Source organism: Convolutriloba macropyga, chromosome 7 (assembly GCF_964194025.1).
Source record: "Convolutriloba macropyga chromosome 7, txConMacr16.3, whole genome shotgun sequence".
In the NCBI taxonomy this organism is placed as follows: domain Eukaryota; kingdom Metazoa; phylum Xenacoelomorpha; order Acoela; family Convolutidae; genus Convolutriloba; species Convolutriloba macropyga.
The window spans coordinates 26,758,412-26,778,976 of record NC_134474.1 but is presented as its reverse complement, the minus strand read 5'-3'; the positions used below and the strand labels follow the sequence as shown (position 1 = coordinate 26,778,976).

Below are 20,565 nucleotides of genomic sequence, written 5' to 3'. Positions count from 1 at the left end.
ATCAAAGATGCAGTTAGTTTTTTATGAGATGTAGATGAACATAGACTACTATTCTTTCAGTGGTTATCTAATGTCTGTTATGACATTGAATATATATGTTTTAGTAACCAACTTTGTGTGAGTATTAAATTATTATTGGAAACAGTTTTATATTCAAATAATGTTTTCCTTGTTTTGATGTTACGCGTTTCAAAATAATTTTTTTTATTTTCATTTTGGAGCATAATTGCATTTTTTATGAGTTCATTTTATTTCTTTCTCGAAATATCACATGGTTGGCAAATCTAAGTGAAGTAAAGCATAGCAGGAACAATCAACAGCTTTGAAAAAATGCCTATCTGTGGATGTTAATTGTTTTTTTTTTTGAATAAATCAAGCTTTTTGGGCTGAAACCAAGGTATATCGCAAATTCATGTAGACTTTTTGTTGTTTTTTCTATGTTTGTCTTTCCTATTGTTGTTGTACACCATATACCTGATAACGATAGGCTCAATTGCTTCCCCAGGACCTATAACTCCATCTAGATAAGGATTTCAGTTTATAGCTGTTTGTTTTAATAACATTCAAAATAATATTTTTAAAAAAGTTTTGTTTTCATCTTTCTCTCTTTGTTTTCATTTTGGTCACCATGTAACTCAATCTCACTATTTAGAAGTCTCAATTACTTTTGATGATTCAACCATTTTTATCGCGCTTTGTTATACGTTGTAACTGATTGCTTCGACCATTTATTTTCAAAAAAAAATCCAGATTTATATACTGTTCAGTTTTTGTGTATCTTTTTGTTGTCTACGTTGTCCTTTTATAGGGAAATTTTGTTTATGTTAGGATGAGGAGAAAGGGATGATTTACATTTCTTGCAGGTAACATCTTATAAGTATAGTGCCTTGAATAGTGATGTCGAAAAATTGTTTGAAATTTTGGCTTCCATGTGTGTTTGTTATGTATTTGTTTTTTGTGAGGTCGTGTCATGGTCTCATTATTAACAGGACCAATTGAATTCCTGAAGTGTTGCAACTTAATCCAGCGCTTTTTGTTGAAATCTTGAATCTGTTATGACTTTTGAATTTAATTGTTCCCAAAATATATTTTTACTCATTCTATCTAAACACTGGTCACAACAAATTTGCAGTCAGCTATAAACTAACCTTTATAACTGTTTTAGCTTCAAGTTTTTTTGTTACTTCTTTTACTAGAAGACTTCAAAAAATGCTTGAGATTTTCATGTATTTTTACATTTTAGAGGATTTTTGTCCTCTTTTTGGTTTATGGCAATAATCGTTATTCCCATTGGCTTTAAAATTTTGCGAAATTGAAGATTGGATTATGGCATGTCTCAATTGCTTCCTATTGAGATATAAATGAAAAATTCAGTGTTTTCAGGTGAAATCTATTGACATTAATAACTGTGAAACTAATTATTTTCAAAAATAGAAGCGTATTTTTTAAGTTTGCACCTCTTTGCTATTTTTTCTCTTTTTTGTTGACCTGGTAACCAGTCACACTGAGAACTGTTCCCATATGTTTTCTAATGAAATATAGGTTAAATTGTTCTTTTTGTGTTTTATCTGATGCGAGTTTGATTTTTTAGGTTTTTTTTGGAGACATCTATTTGTGTTCGTAAATAATGTATGTTATTTGATTTTTTTTGTCCTTTTTAGTAGTTCAATTATCAAAAACTTTCTTGGGCCCTCTAGCGTGGCATTATTGTTTTCCATTGGTTGTTTTTTGAATGATATATATGTTTTTGATCTCTTCATCATTTGGTAGCCAATTAGGTCAAGAATGTGGATGAGCGGGGTCGGAACATTTTGTGCGTACGCTCATTACCGGCCCTCCCTGTTTCGATAAGGCGCATCACTTATGCAAATCCCCACTATCACTTCGTGATTCGCCAAAAGGCGTTTAAATTCTTTTTCGCAAAATCGACTGTTAAGTAAAAGAGTAAATCTCTATATAGTTAAGGTTTTGATATTCTCTGAAGCCAGTTTGTACCTAGTAATGATCGCTTATAAGAAACATGTTTTTTATTGCATATAACTTCAATATTTTAATAGTTATTCGATCTGAATTTACTGTTTTTGACCACCCAAAGAGTCCTAAGTGTAGTTCACATGCTATCAACTAAAATTAATTGCTCTCTGACTTATTTAAGCTGGATTTTGAGGCACCAGTCGATGTTTCATATCCACTAGTCATTGTGTCATATATATGACCTTGTATGATTTCCAGGAAATTCTTTAATTTTTACCGAAAATGAAGATTATTTAATTTTTGGGCTATCAAAACATTTATATGATTCTTTTATATTTTGAAAGAAATCATATGATTGTTTTATGACTAGTAGGAAACCCACTAAATCGTATATGTCCTAGTATGATTACTAAGAAGCATATATGACCTAATATGAAATAAAAAAATCTATGATGGGTGCTCCCAGGAGAGAAATTATTGAGCTTTCTCAAAAAGCTTTTAAAAAGCGTTTTTGATACGCTGCAAAGACAATACAAGTTTTTCTTTTTGTTTTTTGGTTTTAAAAGATTTGGTATAAATTTGAAGCTATCAAAAGTATCCCAGGAAAATTTTCGAATAGCACATTACGAAACATCTACTCAACTTAGGCAACCTTCTTTCATATTCACTGATCAGGGAAGCATCTAGATTTTCAACATTTGTCAAAATTCTGTTTAGGATATAATTAGGAGGAACTTTCAAACCCCATATGTAAATCGATTCTGAAAAATTGCGAATGCAATTGTTGTATATAATCTGTTGCTTGGCTTTCTTGTTTGTCGGTCTTTATTTTCAACTACACATTAAGCTAAATTTTGGGGAGAACCGATATAGTGGAGTGCGAATTAGGCAATCCGACTTCCGATATTTGATCCAAGTCGGACAAGCCTGAAAAGTGCCACGAACCAGTCTGTAATTTGGTACTGATTCAGAACACCTTCCTAGTATTGCTTTGGATTGGTACTTCGGCACGGGAATAAACCTACGATGTTGAGTACGCTCTGCAGAATAATTTAATGTCTGCTATGAAAAATAATCTTTTTGATCTCCTCAGTTATTGTGTTTTTCTTCAATGAAACCCACGAGGAACAGGTAAATGGCTTCCTTTCTAGAAACACAAAAATACTTCATGGACTATTTAGGTTAGAAAGTTCCAATAGTAAGTTGTAAAGAAACGCGATTTCGCAGCTTGTGTGATCCTGCCTGAGTCCCCAAGGTGGCTGTGGGTGATGGGTAGGAAGAAGAAGGCCCTAGCATCCCTCAACAAGATAGCCAAGTGGAACAGGAATGAACCACTTACCATGCCTCAATTGGTCAGCCTCATGTAAGAACCCTAATTGCCTACACTTATAATGATTGCAATAACAAGAGATATTGTCCGCATCATGAAATTGGATAACGCTAGTAAATGTTCCAAAGGTCAAAGTTCAAATTTAGTTCAAAGGGCAGATACCGCCGCTTTGATTTTCATAATCATGTTTAGAACTTTTCGAACGTTCGCTTGCATTTCATCTCTATGAACATAGCTCAAACTGTTCACTTTTCATTGTTTATGAGAGAGCACATCCATGGCTCCAAATAACAATAGTGATTGTGACATAAAAATCAGCCTGCAGAGGTGTCCACCTTATCAGAATAATATTGTAGGAAGTCAATTCATAACCAACTTAATTGAACCCACAAGTAGTCGTGGACATATAGAGTTACACTTCGGTCGCCTATTTTGGCTCAGTACCTACTTTATTCGTAAGCCGAACCATCAGATAAGGTCTAAACGTGTATAATAGAACGTAAAAATTTTTGAAGAGTGTTGATTGTTCAGGGGAAAAGAGGAACTGGATGTGAGGAAGTCAATCAAGATCAAGGCAACAGACGACGTAGTCCAAGAAACCAAGAAGGGAGAAAAGAAGGGCGGAACAGAAGGTGCTGCCGGTATCATGGAACTCTTCAGGTCAGAAAGTTCTCCCTGCTATTTTAATCTCTTAAACTGCTCATTTTTTTCAGGATTAATTTTTTTTCTAGTTTGCGATCAAAATAGTGAAGTTAACAAAATTTCCGATTATTGCGTCTGCTGGCATATGAGGTATAAAAATTCGGAAGAGGGGATAGCTACAAAAGGGACAAAACAGCAGATGAAAAATTGAATTATACTCGGAAACAGACAATTCGATGGAGTCAAGTCTCAAAATTCGGTGACGCCAATTTTGAAAGCGTACTACCAATAACTGTTATTCTTAATCAGAGTACTTTACAAATGAATCGCAATACTCCGAAAATGAGGACGAATTCTTGAACCTAAATCCATGAAGATATTCAGCAGCGGGAGGTTGATTTCAAATTCCAGAAAAAATTAAACGTCAACCTGTTATATATGTTTTGTAACTATAATTTTATGTAACTATAAACTGCACTCAAACATCAAATGTCTCAAATATTACTTTCAACAGATTTTTCCATGTTCACAATTTGCGCAGTTTGAGTACGCAACGTTCGGAAGCCTCGATTTTACTTATTTTGCAATTCATGCGAGCTCATTCGAAGACCTCTAATTATGGCGCTAGCGAAAATGGCACAAGTATTAAAATGAATTTTTTAGGAGGATAATCATCTTTACATAGACTATGTAAACTTATTTCAGTTTTCTAAATTTTTCAATCGATCAGATTTGATAAAAATTTCTTTATATTGGTACGTCTATTTTTCGAGACGTCACTTGTATGGTGGAGCACGCATATTCACTTTAGAAGCACTTCTCTCGGCCGAAATTTTTTGTGGCAACATTTTCCTCAGAAAAATTGATTTTAATAAGAAATTTTTGAAAGAAGCACGTTTTTTCATCTCAGCTTCTCAGACGAAAATGAATTATTATGGTAACAAAAACAAAAAATGCAGCAGTCTTTTTGTTTGAAAGCTTTTCCAAAGTTTTTTTAAATATACCCCTTGACAAAAAATTAATCAACGTATAAATTATTGCACTTATGTTTCAAAATACATTATTCATTATCTTTCAAAATTTAACAATCTTGTTTGAAGAAAAGTTATGCATGCCAACCTTTGTTTGTTTTACGTCCAATAGTCAGAAGAGTTTTCAATAGTGTTTTCCCAGTAGCTTACACACAGCTGATCAACCATTTGATGAGTTTGATGTCTCTTTTGACGTCCATTTTGTGTAATTTTTACAGTTATTGTATATACGTCTCAGTTAATTTAATTTACTTATACTCTTAAAATTACATCGTGCAAATATCCTGTAACTAAAGACTGTGGCCACCTAAAAAAATTTTCCTAAATATTATTTCTAATAGATTGTTTTCCTGTTCGAAATTTGTTTATTTTGAAGAGTGCACTATTCCAAGGCCTCGAATTCACCTTTCTAGCAATTCTTGCGAACCCTTTTTGGGATCCATATTTATGGCTCTGGTGAAGATGGCACACCTATCAACACCTAGAAGTTTTTAGGAGACCAATCAGGTTTGAAAAATGCTAAAACTTTTCTTATTGGCTGGCTGATCAATGGAGCACTTAAAAAAATAGTGAAGTTAACAAAATTTCCGATTATTGCGTCTGCTGGCATATGAGGTATAAAAATTCGGAAGAGGGGTTAGCTACAAAAAGGACAAAACAGCAGATGAAAAATTGAATTATACTCGGAAACAGACAATTCGATGGAGTCAAGTCTCAAAATTTGGTGACGCCAATTTTGAAAGCGTACTACCAATAACTGTTATTCTTAATCAGAGTACTTTACAAATGAATCGCAATACTCCAAAAATGAGGACGAATTCTTGAACCTAAATCCATGAAGATATTCAGCAGCGGAAGGTTGATTTCAAATTCCAGAAAAAATTAAACGTCAGCCTGTTATATATGTTTTGTAACTATAGTTTTGTGTAACTATAAACTGCACTCAAACATCAAATGTCTCAAATATTACTTTCAACAGATTTTTCCATGTTCACAATTTGCGCACTTTGAGTACGCAACGTTCGGAAGCCTAGATTTTACTTATTTTTCAATTCATGCGAGCTCATTCGAAGACCTATATTTATGGCGCTAGCTAAAATGGCACATGTATTAAAATGAATTTTTTAGGAGGATAATCATCTTTACATAGACTATTTATGCTAAGTATGTAAACTTATTTCAGTTTTCTAAATTTTTCAATCGATCAGATTTGATAAAAATTTCTTTATATTGGTACGTCTATTTTTCGAGACGTCACTTGTATGGTGGAGCACACATATTCACTCTAGAAGCAATTCTCTTGGCCGAAATTTTTTTTGGCAACATTTTCCTCAGAAAAATTGATTTTAATAAGAAATTTTTGAAAGAAGCACGTTTTTTCATCTCAGCTTCTCAGTCGAAAATGAATTATTATGGTAACAAAAACAAAAAATGCAGCAGTCTTTTTGTTTGAAAGCTTTTCCAAAGTTTTTTTAAATATACACCTTGACAAAAAATTAATCAACGTATAAATTATTGCACTTATGTTTCAATACACATTATTCATTATGTTTCAAAACTTTAACAATCTTGTTTGAAGAAAAGTTATGCATGCCAACCTTTGTTTGTTTTACGTCCAATAGTCAGAAGAGTTTTCAATAGTGTTTTCCCAGTAGCTTACACACAGCTTATCAACCATTTGATGAGTTTGATATCTCTTTTGACGTCCATTTTGTGTAATTTTTACAGTTATTGTTTATACGTCTCAGTTAATTTAATTTACTTATATTCTTAAAATTACATCGTGCAAATATCCTGTAACTAAAGACTGTGGCCACCTAAAAAAATTTTCCTAAATATTATTTCTAATAGATTGTTTTCCTGTTCGAAATTTGTTTATTTTGAAGAGTGCACTATTCCAAGGCCTCGAATTCACCTTTCTAGCAATTCTTGCGAACCCTTTTTGGGATCCATATTTATGGCTCTGGTGAAGATGGCACACCTATCAACACCTAGAAGTTTTTAGGAGACCAATCAGGTTTGAAAAATGCTAAAACTTTTCTTATTGGCTGGCTGATCAATGGAGCACTTAAAAAATTTTGAGAAAAAGTTGTAGACCGTAACATGTGTTTGAGAATAAACATCGTTAACCTGAAAGAAAAAAATGAGTAAATTAATCTCGGGCCGCTGAGAATTTTCCATTGCTTGGACAACACGAAGTAGAGTATAGGATCCACAATTGGACTATATAGAATTTAGGTTAATTGGACGCATAATCATCCAATTTTATACTTTCTCGATCAATGAGATCTGTTGAAACTTCTGTTTTTTGGTTTGTCTATTTGTAGATACATCAAATGTATATTTGGTGGAAAAAGCAAATTCACTTTAGGTGCAACTGTCACCGTGGAAGAATCTTTTTATGGCACCTTCTCTTTAGAAAGTTTGATTTTTTGATTTTAATAAAATGGTTTCCGGAAGAAACATTTTTTTCAACTCTCTTTCGCAGTAGTAACTTAACTTCTGTGGCAACCAAAGAAAAAAAATGAGCAGTTTTTTCCTTAACAAATTTGCGAAAGTTTTCTTGAATATACTCGTGAAAAAGAAAAATAAAAAAAAAACAAAATTCGCAAACAGTTTCGTGGAAAACCGGGCAAGAAAAGTTTCAAACGCATGAACAAAATTAGTATCGACCTTCCTTAATTTCAAGTTACACTTAAACTGCACATGTTTTACATTATTATTTGAAGAAAAGTTTTGCTTGCAATTTTCTGATTATTTCTACATTTGCCCATGGACGACTGAGCAATAATGTGATGAGTTTAATACCATTTTTGACGTCCAAGTTGTGTAATATTTAGAGTTATCGTTTATATTGACAACGAAATTAATCTACTTCTACCACTAGGAGTGGAATATAAAACAGTTTAATAATTTAGATACAAGTATATCCTGTTGGCGACAGTGGTGACCTGGTTCAACTGGTTTTCAGTGTCTATGTGTTACTACGGATGGTCACTCATGGTCGGAGATCTAGGTGGCAGCATTGTTAGTACAAAAGCACTGATTATTATCATATATCTCTTCATATTCTCTCAAAAATACTAAAATGTGGAAAAAATTATTTATCATACTACCAAAAAGTATATATGCTATAAGTATATAATGCTACTGGGCAGATGTGGTCTTCAATAATCTGGGTAGCGTTTCGACTTTCCTTGGAATAAATTTCATTTGATGATTGTCTGTGACTTTTTTGTTTCAGTACGAGAGTCTGATCTACGGAGGGGCTCTTGAGATCGGAGGTAGATTTGTGATTCTGTTCCTGGCCAGCAGAGTGGGCAGAAGGCCATTCTCCATTGTGCTTCTCTGGACTGTCACTGTATGCAGCACTGCAGCCGCTGTTCTTGTAGAAATGGGTAAGTCTTCAAAACTATTGATAGGACTTTAAACCAGCATTTTCTTTTTGTGGGTATACTTTTCGTGTTTCATTGTTACAATTTGTCAGCCAAAACTTTTGTGCGAGTTTTTTTGGAGCTTATTTTTAAACGTTTTCTGTTTCACACGATACATGGTTTTGAAAACATTAGTCTCCAATACATAATACTCAATAATATGGTTGCGAAATTTGATTATGTTAAAATCTGTCTTAAAAACTGGTCACCAATTTGAAAGGCTGTTATGATTTTTCTAACATTTCAGGAATGATAGATTCGATTCCTCTTATGGTGATGGGCATGTTGGGTCGTTCATTCATCTCATGGTCATGGGATATACTTGGGTTAATAATGGCTGAGTACCCTCCCACACCTGTTCGGGTGATCATTTCGGGCACAACCAGTACCTGGAGTCGTATTGGAGGAATTGTGTCGGCCCAGTTCACAACTATTGGACGATGGAACCCGAATGGACCACACTATTTAATTATTGGAATCACATTTGTAGCCGGTGAGATTTTTGTGTTCCTGTGTCGAAAAATATGATATTATACACAAAAACACATTTTTTATTGTTTCTTGGGTTAAAAAATAACTGCCAAAATGTTGGCACCGGCCCTAAGCCTTCCTCCCCCGCATCAATATTTAATGAATTAGGGGCTCGTTTGTGCGGAATAAAAATTTGTTGGATTCTGACCTCAAAATTATTCCGTTTAATCTGTTTTCAATCCGTTTAAACTTATATTCAAATATGCATTCTATGAGGAAAAAAATTCATACAGCTTGAGGCATTTTTTTTGTCAAAAATTAAACTCAAAAATGATCACGCATAGTCTTCTAGACGTGGATAGTTTGTTGATTAGATTGTGCTTTTTGTCATAATAGTCAGAGATGAGATAAAGTTTCCCTAACTGCACATAAAGTAAAAATTTAGCTCAACTCCAGTTTCAACAAATATTTGAGCGAGAACAAAATGTTTAAACTTATTCCTCTAACCTGTAACCATAGTAGCTGAATTAGAAATTATTGACTAACCTAGTTGTGGCCTTGACTTTTTGAAAAGACTCATAAAGTTAGCAGGCGTGGGGGGGGGGTACAAATTGACTTTAGTTACATAGTCGAGGACCGTAGTCAGAGTCAAGGCAATTTTTTCCATGGATAATTTCTATCATAAATTTAGTAGAAAAATTTCAACTTAATTCACTTTAGAAGATTTTGGTGTCTAGGTTTATCATGTTTCATTTATCCGGAGACGCAAGGCCTCACTCTCTCCGATTGCATGGACGAATCAGATACCTTCATCAAGGAGAACTTCGGATGTGGTCGGAAAAGTGAACCCAATGACACCGAAGCACAAAAAGTCACCATGAAGAAGTTGCAAGATAAACAAGACGAAGAGGACGATGACGAAAGTTGTTGAACATAATACTCTTTTGATATGAACAAAAGTTGGTTTTTATTTATCATGCTATGCTGCTATTCTATTCGTGACAAGAAAGTTTGTATTATTTTTAAATAATTCAGAATTCTAATTGCTCAAATACTTGTTTGAGCGCAATAGCATTGCAACAAACCACTGACGACGCTTAGAGCTTAACAGTGTCTCCGTTTATGTCAAAACTGATTTGAAGACATTGCAATTTTTCAGCTTTTCAGTTCATTTTTTGCGCAAACTTGCTTACCTTTCGACTGGTTTTGGTGGGTATCTCATAAAATGACAACATCGGGTGACAGCGTCAGCGGAAATAAAAGTGAAAATATGAAGCATCAATATTGAATGCACTGATGTTGACATTGAATTTATGTCAACATAAACTAGCCGTACATCAAAGGTGTGTAAAATCAATTTAAATGGGAAAAGAAGGGAGGGTGCTAAGGTTGTTAAGGCAACAAGATTCGAGTTGAAGATTTCTTTGTCAAAAGTCTTGCAGATTTCAACGGTTTCTCCAACGTAAGATAAATATTGCTATAATCTGATTTAAAAAGATCAAAAAAGTTACAAAAACTATTATACGCCGGTGGTAGACTGAGCAACAAATGTTTAATAGATGGAAGATTTATTGGAATGAACTTTAAAAAATCTTCGTTCAAAATAAGTGTTGTCTCATCATATGTTGTTTTATTCTTCCTATCATATAGAATTTTCACAGGGGTATCTTCACTGCGCAAGTTGTTGTTAATTAACAGATTTAACAGATAAAAAACCTTGGCGAAATTCGATGCAAGAAAATATCCACTGAAATAAAACTCAAACCATAGAATTTGTATAATTACTGACACGGCAATCAATTCTCATATAAACACATTAACACAATCCACAGGCTACAAATATTCGTTTGAGCTTCATGTCTAATTATATTGTGCTTTAATTTTCAATACTAGAGAGCAAAAATAGCGAAACAAGTGCAACGTCATCAAAAACAGAGCTAAAAATTTTGATTATACATTTGAACTCAAAAATAACGTTAAGCAGTGATTTTTTTAATGAGGAGATCACGAAAACTACGAATGAAACAGTTTTAAAAAAGGCAATCAGAACCAAACAAAAATGTTAGAATAATTCGTTGGCCTGTTTTAGCTACATTGTTGAAGAAAATAGAAGCTTTATGTTTGCGCATTTCTTTTTCATTTATATCGTTTTCATTCAAATTGTATATGTCACTCATCTCTGTATTTTTGGTCAACAAACCTGCCTAGTTTAAATATTACATAGAAATGTCAATGCGGATCAGTTGTAAAGCTGGAAATAAAAATTTGAAAAAAATTTTCTCGAAGAAAAAATTTTTCTGATCAGAATGAGAGGTTTTAATCAAAGTGATTTTTCAATTTCTTTTCATGTTACTTATTTCTATGATAGCCATTTCCTAATAGTTGGATGATTGTTTTTTTTTGTTTGAAAACGTCATAGTTCAAATTTTCATATGAAAATGTGAGGAACTTCAATTTTAGCGCATAATTAGTTTTAAAAGCTCCTGAAACAAGTTTTTTGTTGATAATATAACCTCATTTGTAGTACAAGAATCTTTCCATCAATCTTTCAATTAAAAAAGAAAATCACAAGGGTGGCCCAATTTTCACTCAAAACCTAGCAACACGTGAGTCCAGAACTCTGAAGTCGGTCATTTTAGTTTTCTCAAATTTTGAATCTGAACCAAATCTCATAGATAGATCAAATAGCTCAGAAAAAAGGAAAAGTAACTGCCATGTATTTGAACACATGGGGCTATCAATTTAGCAGAAACTGAATACTGAAAAATGGTTTTACAGGTGAGAACAAAGTATATTAATGAACTTTGAATATTTTATGTGTCAAACTTTTAAACATTCCATTAACTCGCATTGTTTGTCTGTTCAAGTGCCTTTTTTGTGTGATTTTCATAAAGCCATCAAGTAAATGTAATCAAATTTCAGAAAACATGGGAGTACTCCGGCGCTGGGGAAAATGGCAGACGTACAAATTTATGATTTTTTTGCTTTCCAATAGGAACTGAGACAATGTTAACACTGTTTTATGATTGGTTGATGGCTCAACAAATGTTTCATGTATAATATAAGATGTAAATATTGACATAAATTTGTTCAGAATTGCATTAAGCCGAAGGAAAAAATACGATTTCTTGGAGGAGACACTGAGCTCACGTTTGGTTGTGATAGATTCATATTAAGTCAAAAATACCGCCGAGGCACGGCCACTACTGGTAAAATGTATTATCTAGAAAAAGAACATGTCAAATATATGTTAATTGAACACATAAAAAACAGTGTTCTAAATTTCTTAACCAATCAAATTCGCTGAAATGTCTCTATTTTGGTACGTCTATCTTTTGAGGCATCACCTCTCAACAGATAGACGCACCAAAAAAAGTTTTCAACGAATTTGATTGGTTAAGAAATTTAAAAAACTGTAAGCTTATGTGTTCAATTAATTTACTTTTAGCATAGCATTTTTCTAGATTATACATTTTACTGTGTGTGGCCATGCCTCAGTGGCCCATGGGAGTTGATATTAATCTGTCACAACCGAAAATGAGATCAGTTTACCCAAAACAAAAAATGCAATTATCGACTTCTTCGCAAAATTACGTGAATATTTTTATCCCATTTATATGCATGGAGCATTTGTTAATAGTATTAAATTTTTCTCAATTCTGATTGGCGAGCAATAAAATTTATAATTTTGGTGCACCTGCCATTTTCAACAGCGCTCTGTTGAGACGTCAGAGCTCTTTAAAAATACGATTTATACAATATACAATAAGAACTCTGAAATTGTTCTCTAAGCACTTCTTTCATCAAAAAATTGATTTTTCCTATGTTATTCTCAATGCGCTGCAGTAGCTAACAGATCTAAACTCTGAACAAAATAGATCTATTATAGAGGCATCTTGTTACACTTTCAGTATTTTACTGCGTCGTTTTGCCGACTGTTCACCCTCGTTAAGTCTTCTGATCATAATGCCAATGTCGGTTCACGCATGTTGGATCAGCCTAGCATTGCAGCCCCACCGACTACTCCCTGCAGACATCCAGTTTTCTTTAAATCGCTTAACTCATTATTATGCCAATAACGGCGCGTTGTCAACATCATTTAATTGCGTCAATTTCAAATAGGTCGCTTGTTCCACTAGCCTGGTACCATCAATAACCCAGTGTGATTGGCTTCTGTATCAGGGTTCATAGTTTATACGCACGTGCAAGTATTTAAGTGTCTAGGAAAAAAATCTGGTTAAGGTATTTCAGTTACTCAGAAGTTCAAGATCAGCTAGGAACAAGTATGATGTGGTTGTGCATGAAATTTGAACCACGCAACTGAAAGAATGACAATTTTTTTTCAAGCAAAATGAAGTACTAATTGTCGATTGAGGCAGTTTAATAATTTTTAGTGTTTCTTAGGTTTATTGCGATGCATTTAAAATCCCACAGACTATGCCTAGCCTGAGATGATTATGATCTGGAAGAAGTCGCATTTCCTATTCAACGCGCACTATTATCATTTTGCGAACCAAACAGGACCTCTCGCAAAGGGAGAAGAAAAAGTAAGAGAAATAACTTCAGCAGCTACACAAAGTCGTGCTCAAATAATGATTCCCAATGCGGGAAAATGAACAGCAAACAGATGAGTATTAAGAAAAGTTAAGTTAGAGTGCAAATGAACGAGACATGACTTCTTCAAAACGGACGTTCAAAAATATTTAAATCGTATATGAACTTTGCTTAGATTAGGTATATGAATTAGCATGTACGACATTTCCCTCCTTTTGACAACGTTTTGAATTTGCACTATATTTGAAAAATTAAATAACAATATTGATCACATGTTAAGAAATATTCACTGTTTATGTTGTAACTAAAAGTGTATATACTGGTTATGATAGCTAGTGATATTAGTAAAATAAATTTAATTTTGTGTTTTAAGGCAAGTTGATATCTTCCTAATCCATGTCAAAGTTGTCAGGGTTGTGATACTCAGGGCAAATTCAAGGGTCTGGGGGTGAAACGTTACCAATGAAGGACGAAGGGAACTGATTCTGGATTGGTTCAATTTGAGCCGCTGTATCCACAATTGATTAAATGATCGATGGTTGAAAAGACTCAATATCGCTTGCGCGTCCTTTTCTTTTAGGAATTAGCTAGCCGAGAGGGCACAAATTTTTTACTCCTGGGTTGACTCATCTTGATCAAACCAATAAAGTTTGGTTTTTTGGTCATATTACCAGAACGAGGGGAAATTTGTTGTAAGGCTTCACGGGGTGCATATGATGTAAGAATTTGATGATCGTCTGTTTTGGTTGGTGGAGTTGTTATCAAAATTGGCTCAATCCAAAAAATTGGAATATAGAATTTGTTCAAGTGCTTGGTTTAAGTGCGTGGCAAGCTTAGTGCGAGAAATAATAGAATAAATTGAAGCTATAAGACTCGTGTTGTCTCGTTTCCTATGTTTCATTTTGCAATCCCCTTTTTGAATTCTCACAATTTCTTTTACCTTACTAGCTATGTTTGATTCTGTTGTTTTTTCTAGAAGTCTGAGGTCGCGTCTATCAAGGCACTTTTTCAAATGGGTCGGCCGCTCATCACGAGTCCCGAACTTCACAAAATCGTTATCCCTAACGGTAAGATCAAGTTTCCCTGGTTTGCGAATTACGGACGCATAATTGTCGACTTTGTGAACAGCCAAACCTGGGGACCCATACAAACCATCCAAGTTCTTCATTCAGCGTTTCTGAGGATGTCGCTTGCGTGCGAGTTTGAGTTGGACAGCTGATTCATTCAGGGGTATTGCGCGCTGTATTTTGTTCAACATAAGGGATCGTGACTCGTAATCTGAGGCCTGCATTTCTCTATTGTTAGCTTCTTGAGTGGCCTTGCTCAAGTTGCACTGCAATGCCTCATCCTTACTCTAGTGATTCCAGTGTTCTGGAAATAGTTCGTGTGGGGTTGCTATTTTTTCGTCTAAATAATATTTTTTTATTTACTTTAGCACAGCCTTAATGAGAATGTTTAGGTGAGGTACTAATATTGCTTAGCGGGTGTTGGCACAATGGCCAAAATTATTTGATTCGAGATCTGTGTTGTTTTCTGTTTGTTTATGCGCAGCTGCCAAATTATTGATTTAAGTGCTGCTTTAATGTTGAATGAGTTAGTTCTCATATTTGGTTCCTAAATACAAGCAAAGTGTTGTTGAACAGAATTAATGAGTCGTTCTACTACGCTAATTGCCCAATGATCTTTTGCCGTTGCTGGAAATGACGTAGTATAATTTTTTGTGCCAGTTTACCACTTGAATTCCGATAAGGCAACGAGCCTAGGGCAAATTTTAGATATCGTGGTACACCATGAATTTTTTTAAAATTATCAAATTTTTTTAAAACTCTTGAGGCATTTGCGCTATCAAACATTTTTGCGGATTTATTTAAAAAAAATAGTCAATGCATTTTAATCTAAAATTTCAAGTTGTTTTCATCATTATTTGGGCCTGGTTTGGGAATACGCATGGTTTGTGAGGTTTGATTTTGTTGCCGGGTATAACAGAATTACCAATTGCAGTGCATCGTTTGCAATCAATAGAGCAATCAGGTAGTTCGCGGTTCATGTATGGTCACCAGCAATGCTGGGTCTTACAAACCTCCATGAGTGAATGTGGGATTCCAACCTTCTCGTCCATGCAAACAGACCCGCTGCTGACTTGAAGATCACGCCAGAACGATTGGAGGTAGGGTTGCAGCTGTTTTAGTCTGACCTCATCATTTCGCAAGATGCAGTCCAGTCCCTTAATTGTTGAAGAACATCATCTTTACTTGCTTTGAGGTTTTTATTCAATACTTTCCCTTCACTTGTTCCAATGCAAAGACAAGAGGGCTGTCTGTTAGGGGAGTGCTTAGATTGGAGTGTGAGTGTGATCTGTGTGGCGTGTGTTGAGTGCCTTATCTGTTGTAAACGATACGCGAGGCGAGGTCCGAGTTTAAATTGTTGAAAGAGATTTGCCTTTCAATGATACCGATTAGTTCTTGTTTTTATTTATCTTTGAGATCGAATTGATTGAATGAACGTCCTGCTGTTTTTCAAAGCTCGAATTGGCATAAAGTCTTTTTTGCTCTTTGTTAATTTAGCACGTAAAATATTAGAGGTGGTTGAATTAGTGGTGCTAATATGGAATGTATTGTGCAATTCCGATTTGAATAAACATGTAGTTTTATCAAATTCCTTAAAATGTTGGTAATTTTAGAAAGCGAGAGACGCTTGTACATTGTTTTGCGATGCGGATTGCAGTGTTGAATTACAATTCTCTATTGCAAAATGATTTGTACTTGTAAGTTGACTTAAGTTAAATGTAATTTGAATGCAAGCGTACGCGGGTTGCAAGAGGGGTTTTTGAAGAAGATAGATAAAATGTATCTATATTTGAGACGAGATTTTGCTGAACGAGTTTCAATTTACTTTGAGTCAAGCGTTCGCGTGATGCGCGAATGGTATTTGAACTAGTGGGATTAATTTTTTTAAAATTTGAGATGTTAATTTGCTGAAAGGGTGTCAAAACCATATCCATTTTGTGATTACTGATTTGCTCTGCAAGTGAGTTTGTGTTTTGATTTAAACATACATGCGGCGCATGGTCAATATTCAGAATAATTTTTTTATTTTTATTGGGTTGTTTTACAGTATTTTTTTGCTCGCCTAGTATGTTGTCTAAAACGCAATTGTTTTAATTAGTAGCAGACTTAGTTTTTGTGTCTTCTAGTATTTTAGAATCAAATTTAAGGCAAGCTTACCTGTGAGTCAATAAAACCAGTTTTGAATCTATTCTTGTCCTTCATATCACCGCTTTCAATACTGAAATAACATTGGTTTTTTGTATTAATGTGGAGATTCAGTTGGCTCTAGGTGCACTTGAGATCGATGGTGGAAAAAAAATTTTTTTCAATAAACTGATTTTGACCTGCTGTATTTATCTGTAAAACAGAGTCAAATAATCTGTCAATGTTAGTCATCTGGCATTTATTTGGTGGATGTTTTTCTCAAGTTTCATTGAGTTAAGTGCTATTTTGATAGTTTGTTTTTTTAAGTAATAGCTATGGTTGATATAAATTGCTAATCTGAACAATTCTAAGTTTTTTCGATGTTTTTTACCCTAAGTAGCTCTTTAATTTCGTTTTCGACTCTTTCAATTAAACTTATAGGTACCCGTTTTCTTTTGGTGTTTAAGTTGGAATCTTCTGTGAAACTATGATTTGACGATGTGTATTTCTGAGCGTCCGATTCGTGAAAATAAATTTCGAAGTTCTGTTGCTATTCAACGTGTGTATGGACACTGTGCAGTGTATTTTGTATCGTATACTTTCACTAGGGGCTTAGAATTTGAGTATCTATTACGAAGAGAATCAAATAGGCTGCGTTTAATCTTTAGCGGGTTCTGTCTGTCGAGGTATGAGCTTTCCATTTTTTTTGTAGCCAGTGACTTGTTCAGAATGCTGCAGAAACTTCCAGAATCGAACAAGAGGCATACGTTTGTGTTTGCATTTTAGGTTCAATTTGGTGGGAAGTTTTTGCGATGCTTGCTACCATTTTGACATCAGAACTAGTATAATCATAATGGCATTCTGAGTTGTAGTTCAAGTCAGTGATAGCGATAACTGAATCATCCAGTGGGGCCAGTCAATGTCGATCGAATTGACGTTTGGGCAATGATTTCTTGGAGAGTTAACCTTTCAGCAAACTGGAGCAAAATGATTTTATGAACCACAATTGTTAATGTGTAATTCCTTCTGCAAAACATTTATCTTTGTGTTTTAGTGACCACGATAGGCCGCAATTATGGCTGTTTTGATTTGTGAATTGGTTTCTTGGTTCAAAAATTGGGCGGGAATTCGCGTTGCAAAAGTGTTGTTGAGAGGAAATAGCATTCATCTGTGGGTCTGATTGACTATATGGAATTTGGAAATGATTTCGGTTGCCAAGTTTAATTTGGAATGCCAATCTTAGCGCCTGGCCTGGGTTAGCTCTCTTTTTAAGGCGTTCTTGCCGAATCTCTGCTTCATGCATGTTATCTATGTATGGATTTGTTATCAGAGTATCTTCTCAATTACCCAAATTACAATTTTCCAACAAATTTTTCATTTTCCAAAGAAATGCTCAATTGATTCACCTTTTGTCTGTTTTGTTGTTAGTAATGCACAGCGGTCGATTTTGACATTTCTGGATCTGAAAAAAGCCTCCTTCATGATGCACCAAAATTCTGTTCTAGTGAGAGTGTCAATTCTGAGGTGCGGGTGACGACTATTAACGATTCCTTTTCCTTCAGTTGCAATGCTGAGGTATATTAGCGATGAATATTTCTCGATCCACTTAACTTCGAGGTTTTTTTGTCGCACATAACTCCAATTTCCCTTTGACTATGTTGAGATTTATGTTAGCTTCCAACAATTCACCAACTGTTTCGCTTGTCAAGTTTGTTTACTGAAAATAGCAGACGTATTCGACATGAGAATCTTCTCACTGAATACTGCCAACTCAATTGGTGAGTGAAGACAACTAGTAGAATTAATGAATCAAATTGGGCAGCTGTACACAGGAAGAAAAATTTAGGAGAAAAAAATTCAGCAGCTACTGAAAATTGTGAACCATTAATGATTCTCAATGCAAGAATAATAACTGCAAACATATGGGTGAACACGACAAATTAGTCTATGGCGAAAATGATTTAAACACGACTTCTTAACAACTGACCTTCAAATAAAACAGGTTCATCGTTTATGAATTCTATTGCTCTAAATTAGGTTTATGAATATACATGTACGACAGTGTGGCGTGATGTTTTGTTCATCACGACCACAGCCTAAGACGTTTAGGTGCCAATAACTTTGAGTACGATTGCGTAAATTTGAGTACTGGTCTGTTCGGCGCGCTTCTCAAAAATTAGACTGCATGATTCGAAGTGCCGATAATGAATCAATAGAGGAAAGTCTGCGTAAGGCTTAACAGAGCTAACTGGAGCCACACACAAATAATGGTTCTGGCAGGGCCGTTGAGTAACAGCTAGTGACTTTCACTGAACTCTGTTTGTTCTTTGATATTGTCGAATGAAGAATCAAACTCTCATTCAAATCTCCTTGGGGACCAGTTTACCGTAGACTAAAGGCAATCCAAATCCGATTGCGGTTTGCAAAACATATGATGGAAAAGTATGAATGCCATAATTATCTAAACGTAACTCAAGAAGGAATTAACGATATTTTCCTTCTTTTTCATATATGGTTGAATACAAAAGATTAACTGACATGATAAGACTTGGATGGTTAAAACTGATGTAACAGAAATCTAAGAAACACTTATTTTTTCTATTTTTTAAACCTCCAATAGCACAAACGGATCTGCAAGATTTTGGTGTTTTGCAGAAGAGCATTTTCCAGCACAGCTCCTATGTAAGAGAGAACGAAAATTCCCTAGGATTATGGACCTGGTGCCTTGTTTGGAAGTTTCGTAAACAATTTCTCAAGGCCACCACTGAGTCGTCCATTAGCTCCTACACTCATTGAAAACAAAAAAGCATCTCCAAGTGAAGATTAATTATGTTAAATTTGCCTATGGAAAATTAAAAAAAAAATTCAAATAAGGTTTTAAGAAAGATATAGATTGTTGGAATTGCATGCTGAACTGTCCTTTGGGTTTGTGAAATAGTATGCAAAAAATATGCATTTTTGTTGGGATCTAAAACCATCAAGATCATTACAGATTTGAGGCTAATCAGTATGACTGTCACAACAATTATGCGGCTTTTTTTGTCTAACTGCTTCTACTACATATGCTCTGGAGCCTTGTCAATAAATTTTTTGCTGATGAGGCGATGTTGTCTCTTTATCAAAGATCAAATTAGCAGCGCTCGATAAGTGCAATTCTCTTTTTCAATTTTGCTAATTGTGGAGATTTAGATCGTGGGGGTTATAATATTCTCAGCAGTCTTCGCGTGTCCTATTTATTGTCACCTTTGTTTTTTCGCTGAGTTGAAAAACTTCGCTCTCTTTATTTTCCCAACTTCTAATAAACGTTTGCAACTTCTTTAATCAAAAAGCACAATTATTCTTTCCTTCAGCTTTTTTGATATTTTCAGCAAGCTCGAGCAAAGTCATTAAGTAATCCGTAATTGTTAACCTGTTTTAGCTTTCGCAAGCCATTTATCTTTGTGGTTTGGCGACAAAGATAGGCGGCAATCTTGGCAGTTTTGATTTGTAATGTGATTTCGTGGTTAAAAATTGGGCGGGAATTCGCGTTGCGAAGTTGTTGTTGAGAGCAATTAGGATTCACCTGCGGGTCTGATTGACTATTTGAAATCTGGAGTTGATTTCGGTTGCTAAGTTTGAAGTTGCATGGTACAATTCTCCGAAAATTCTTTCATTTTTTCAAAGAAAGGCTCAATTGATTCACTTTTTGTCCGTTTTGTTTATAGTAACACAAAGCGGTCGAATTTGATATTTCTGGACCTGATGAGAGCGTCATTGATTCGCCACAATTCTGCTCTAGTGAGAGTGTCAAATTTGAGGTGAAGATGACGCCTATTAACGATTCTCTTTCCTTCAGTTGCAATGCTGAGATATATTGGTGATGAATATTTTTCGAATCGCTTGATTACGGGTTGTCGCACATACTTCACTTTGACCTTGACAGCGGTTTTCCCAATACA

At 34.7% G+C, this 20,565-nt stretch overlaps 2 protein-coding genes across 7 annotated transcripts in view; both read left to right on the top strand.

The window, feature by feature from the left end:
- The window catches only part of LOC142342738 (organic cation transporter protein-like), a 57,038-nt gene extending 47,102 nt beyond the window's left edge, over positions 1–9,936 (top strand). For all 5 annotated transcript variants that reach the window (XM_075394263.1, XM_075394260.1, XM_075394262.1 and 2 more), the window contains exons 5-10: positions 3,202–3,337; positions 3,836–3,964; positions 7,896–8,004; positions 8,222–8,375; positions 8,659–8,904; positions 9,620–9,936. In XM_075394263.1, the coding sequence (XP_075250378.1) occupies positions 3,202–3,337; positions 3,836–3,964; positions 7,896–8,004; positions 8,222–8,375; positions 8,659–8,904; positions 9,620–9,813 (968 nt within the window). In that variant the 3' untranslated portion in view covers positions 9,814–9,936. The remainder of the gene's footprint in view (positions 1–3,201; positions 3,338–3,835; positions 3,965–7,895; positions 8,005–8,221; positions 8,376–8,658; positions 8,905–9,619) is intronic.
- Positions 1–20,565, top strand: part of LOC142342736 (uncharacterized) — a 467,082-nt gene that overhangs the window by 17,230 nt on the left and 429,287 nt on the right. The gene's annotated exons all lie outside the window — the stretch shown is intronic.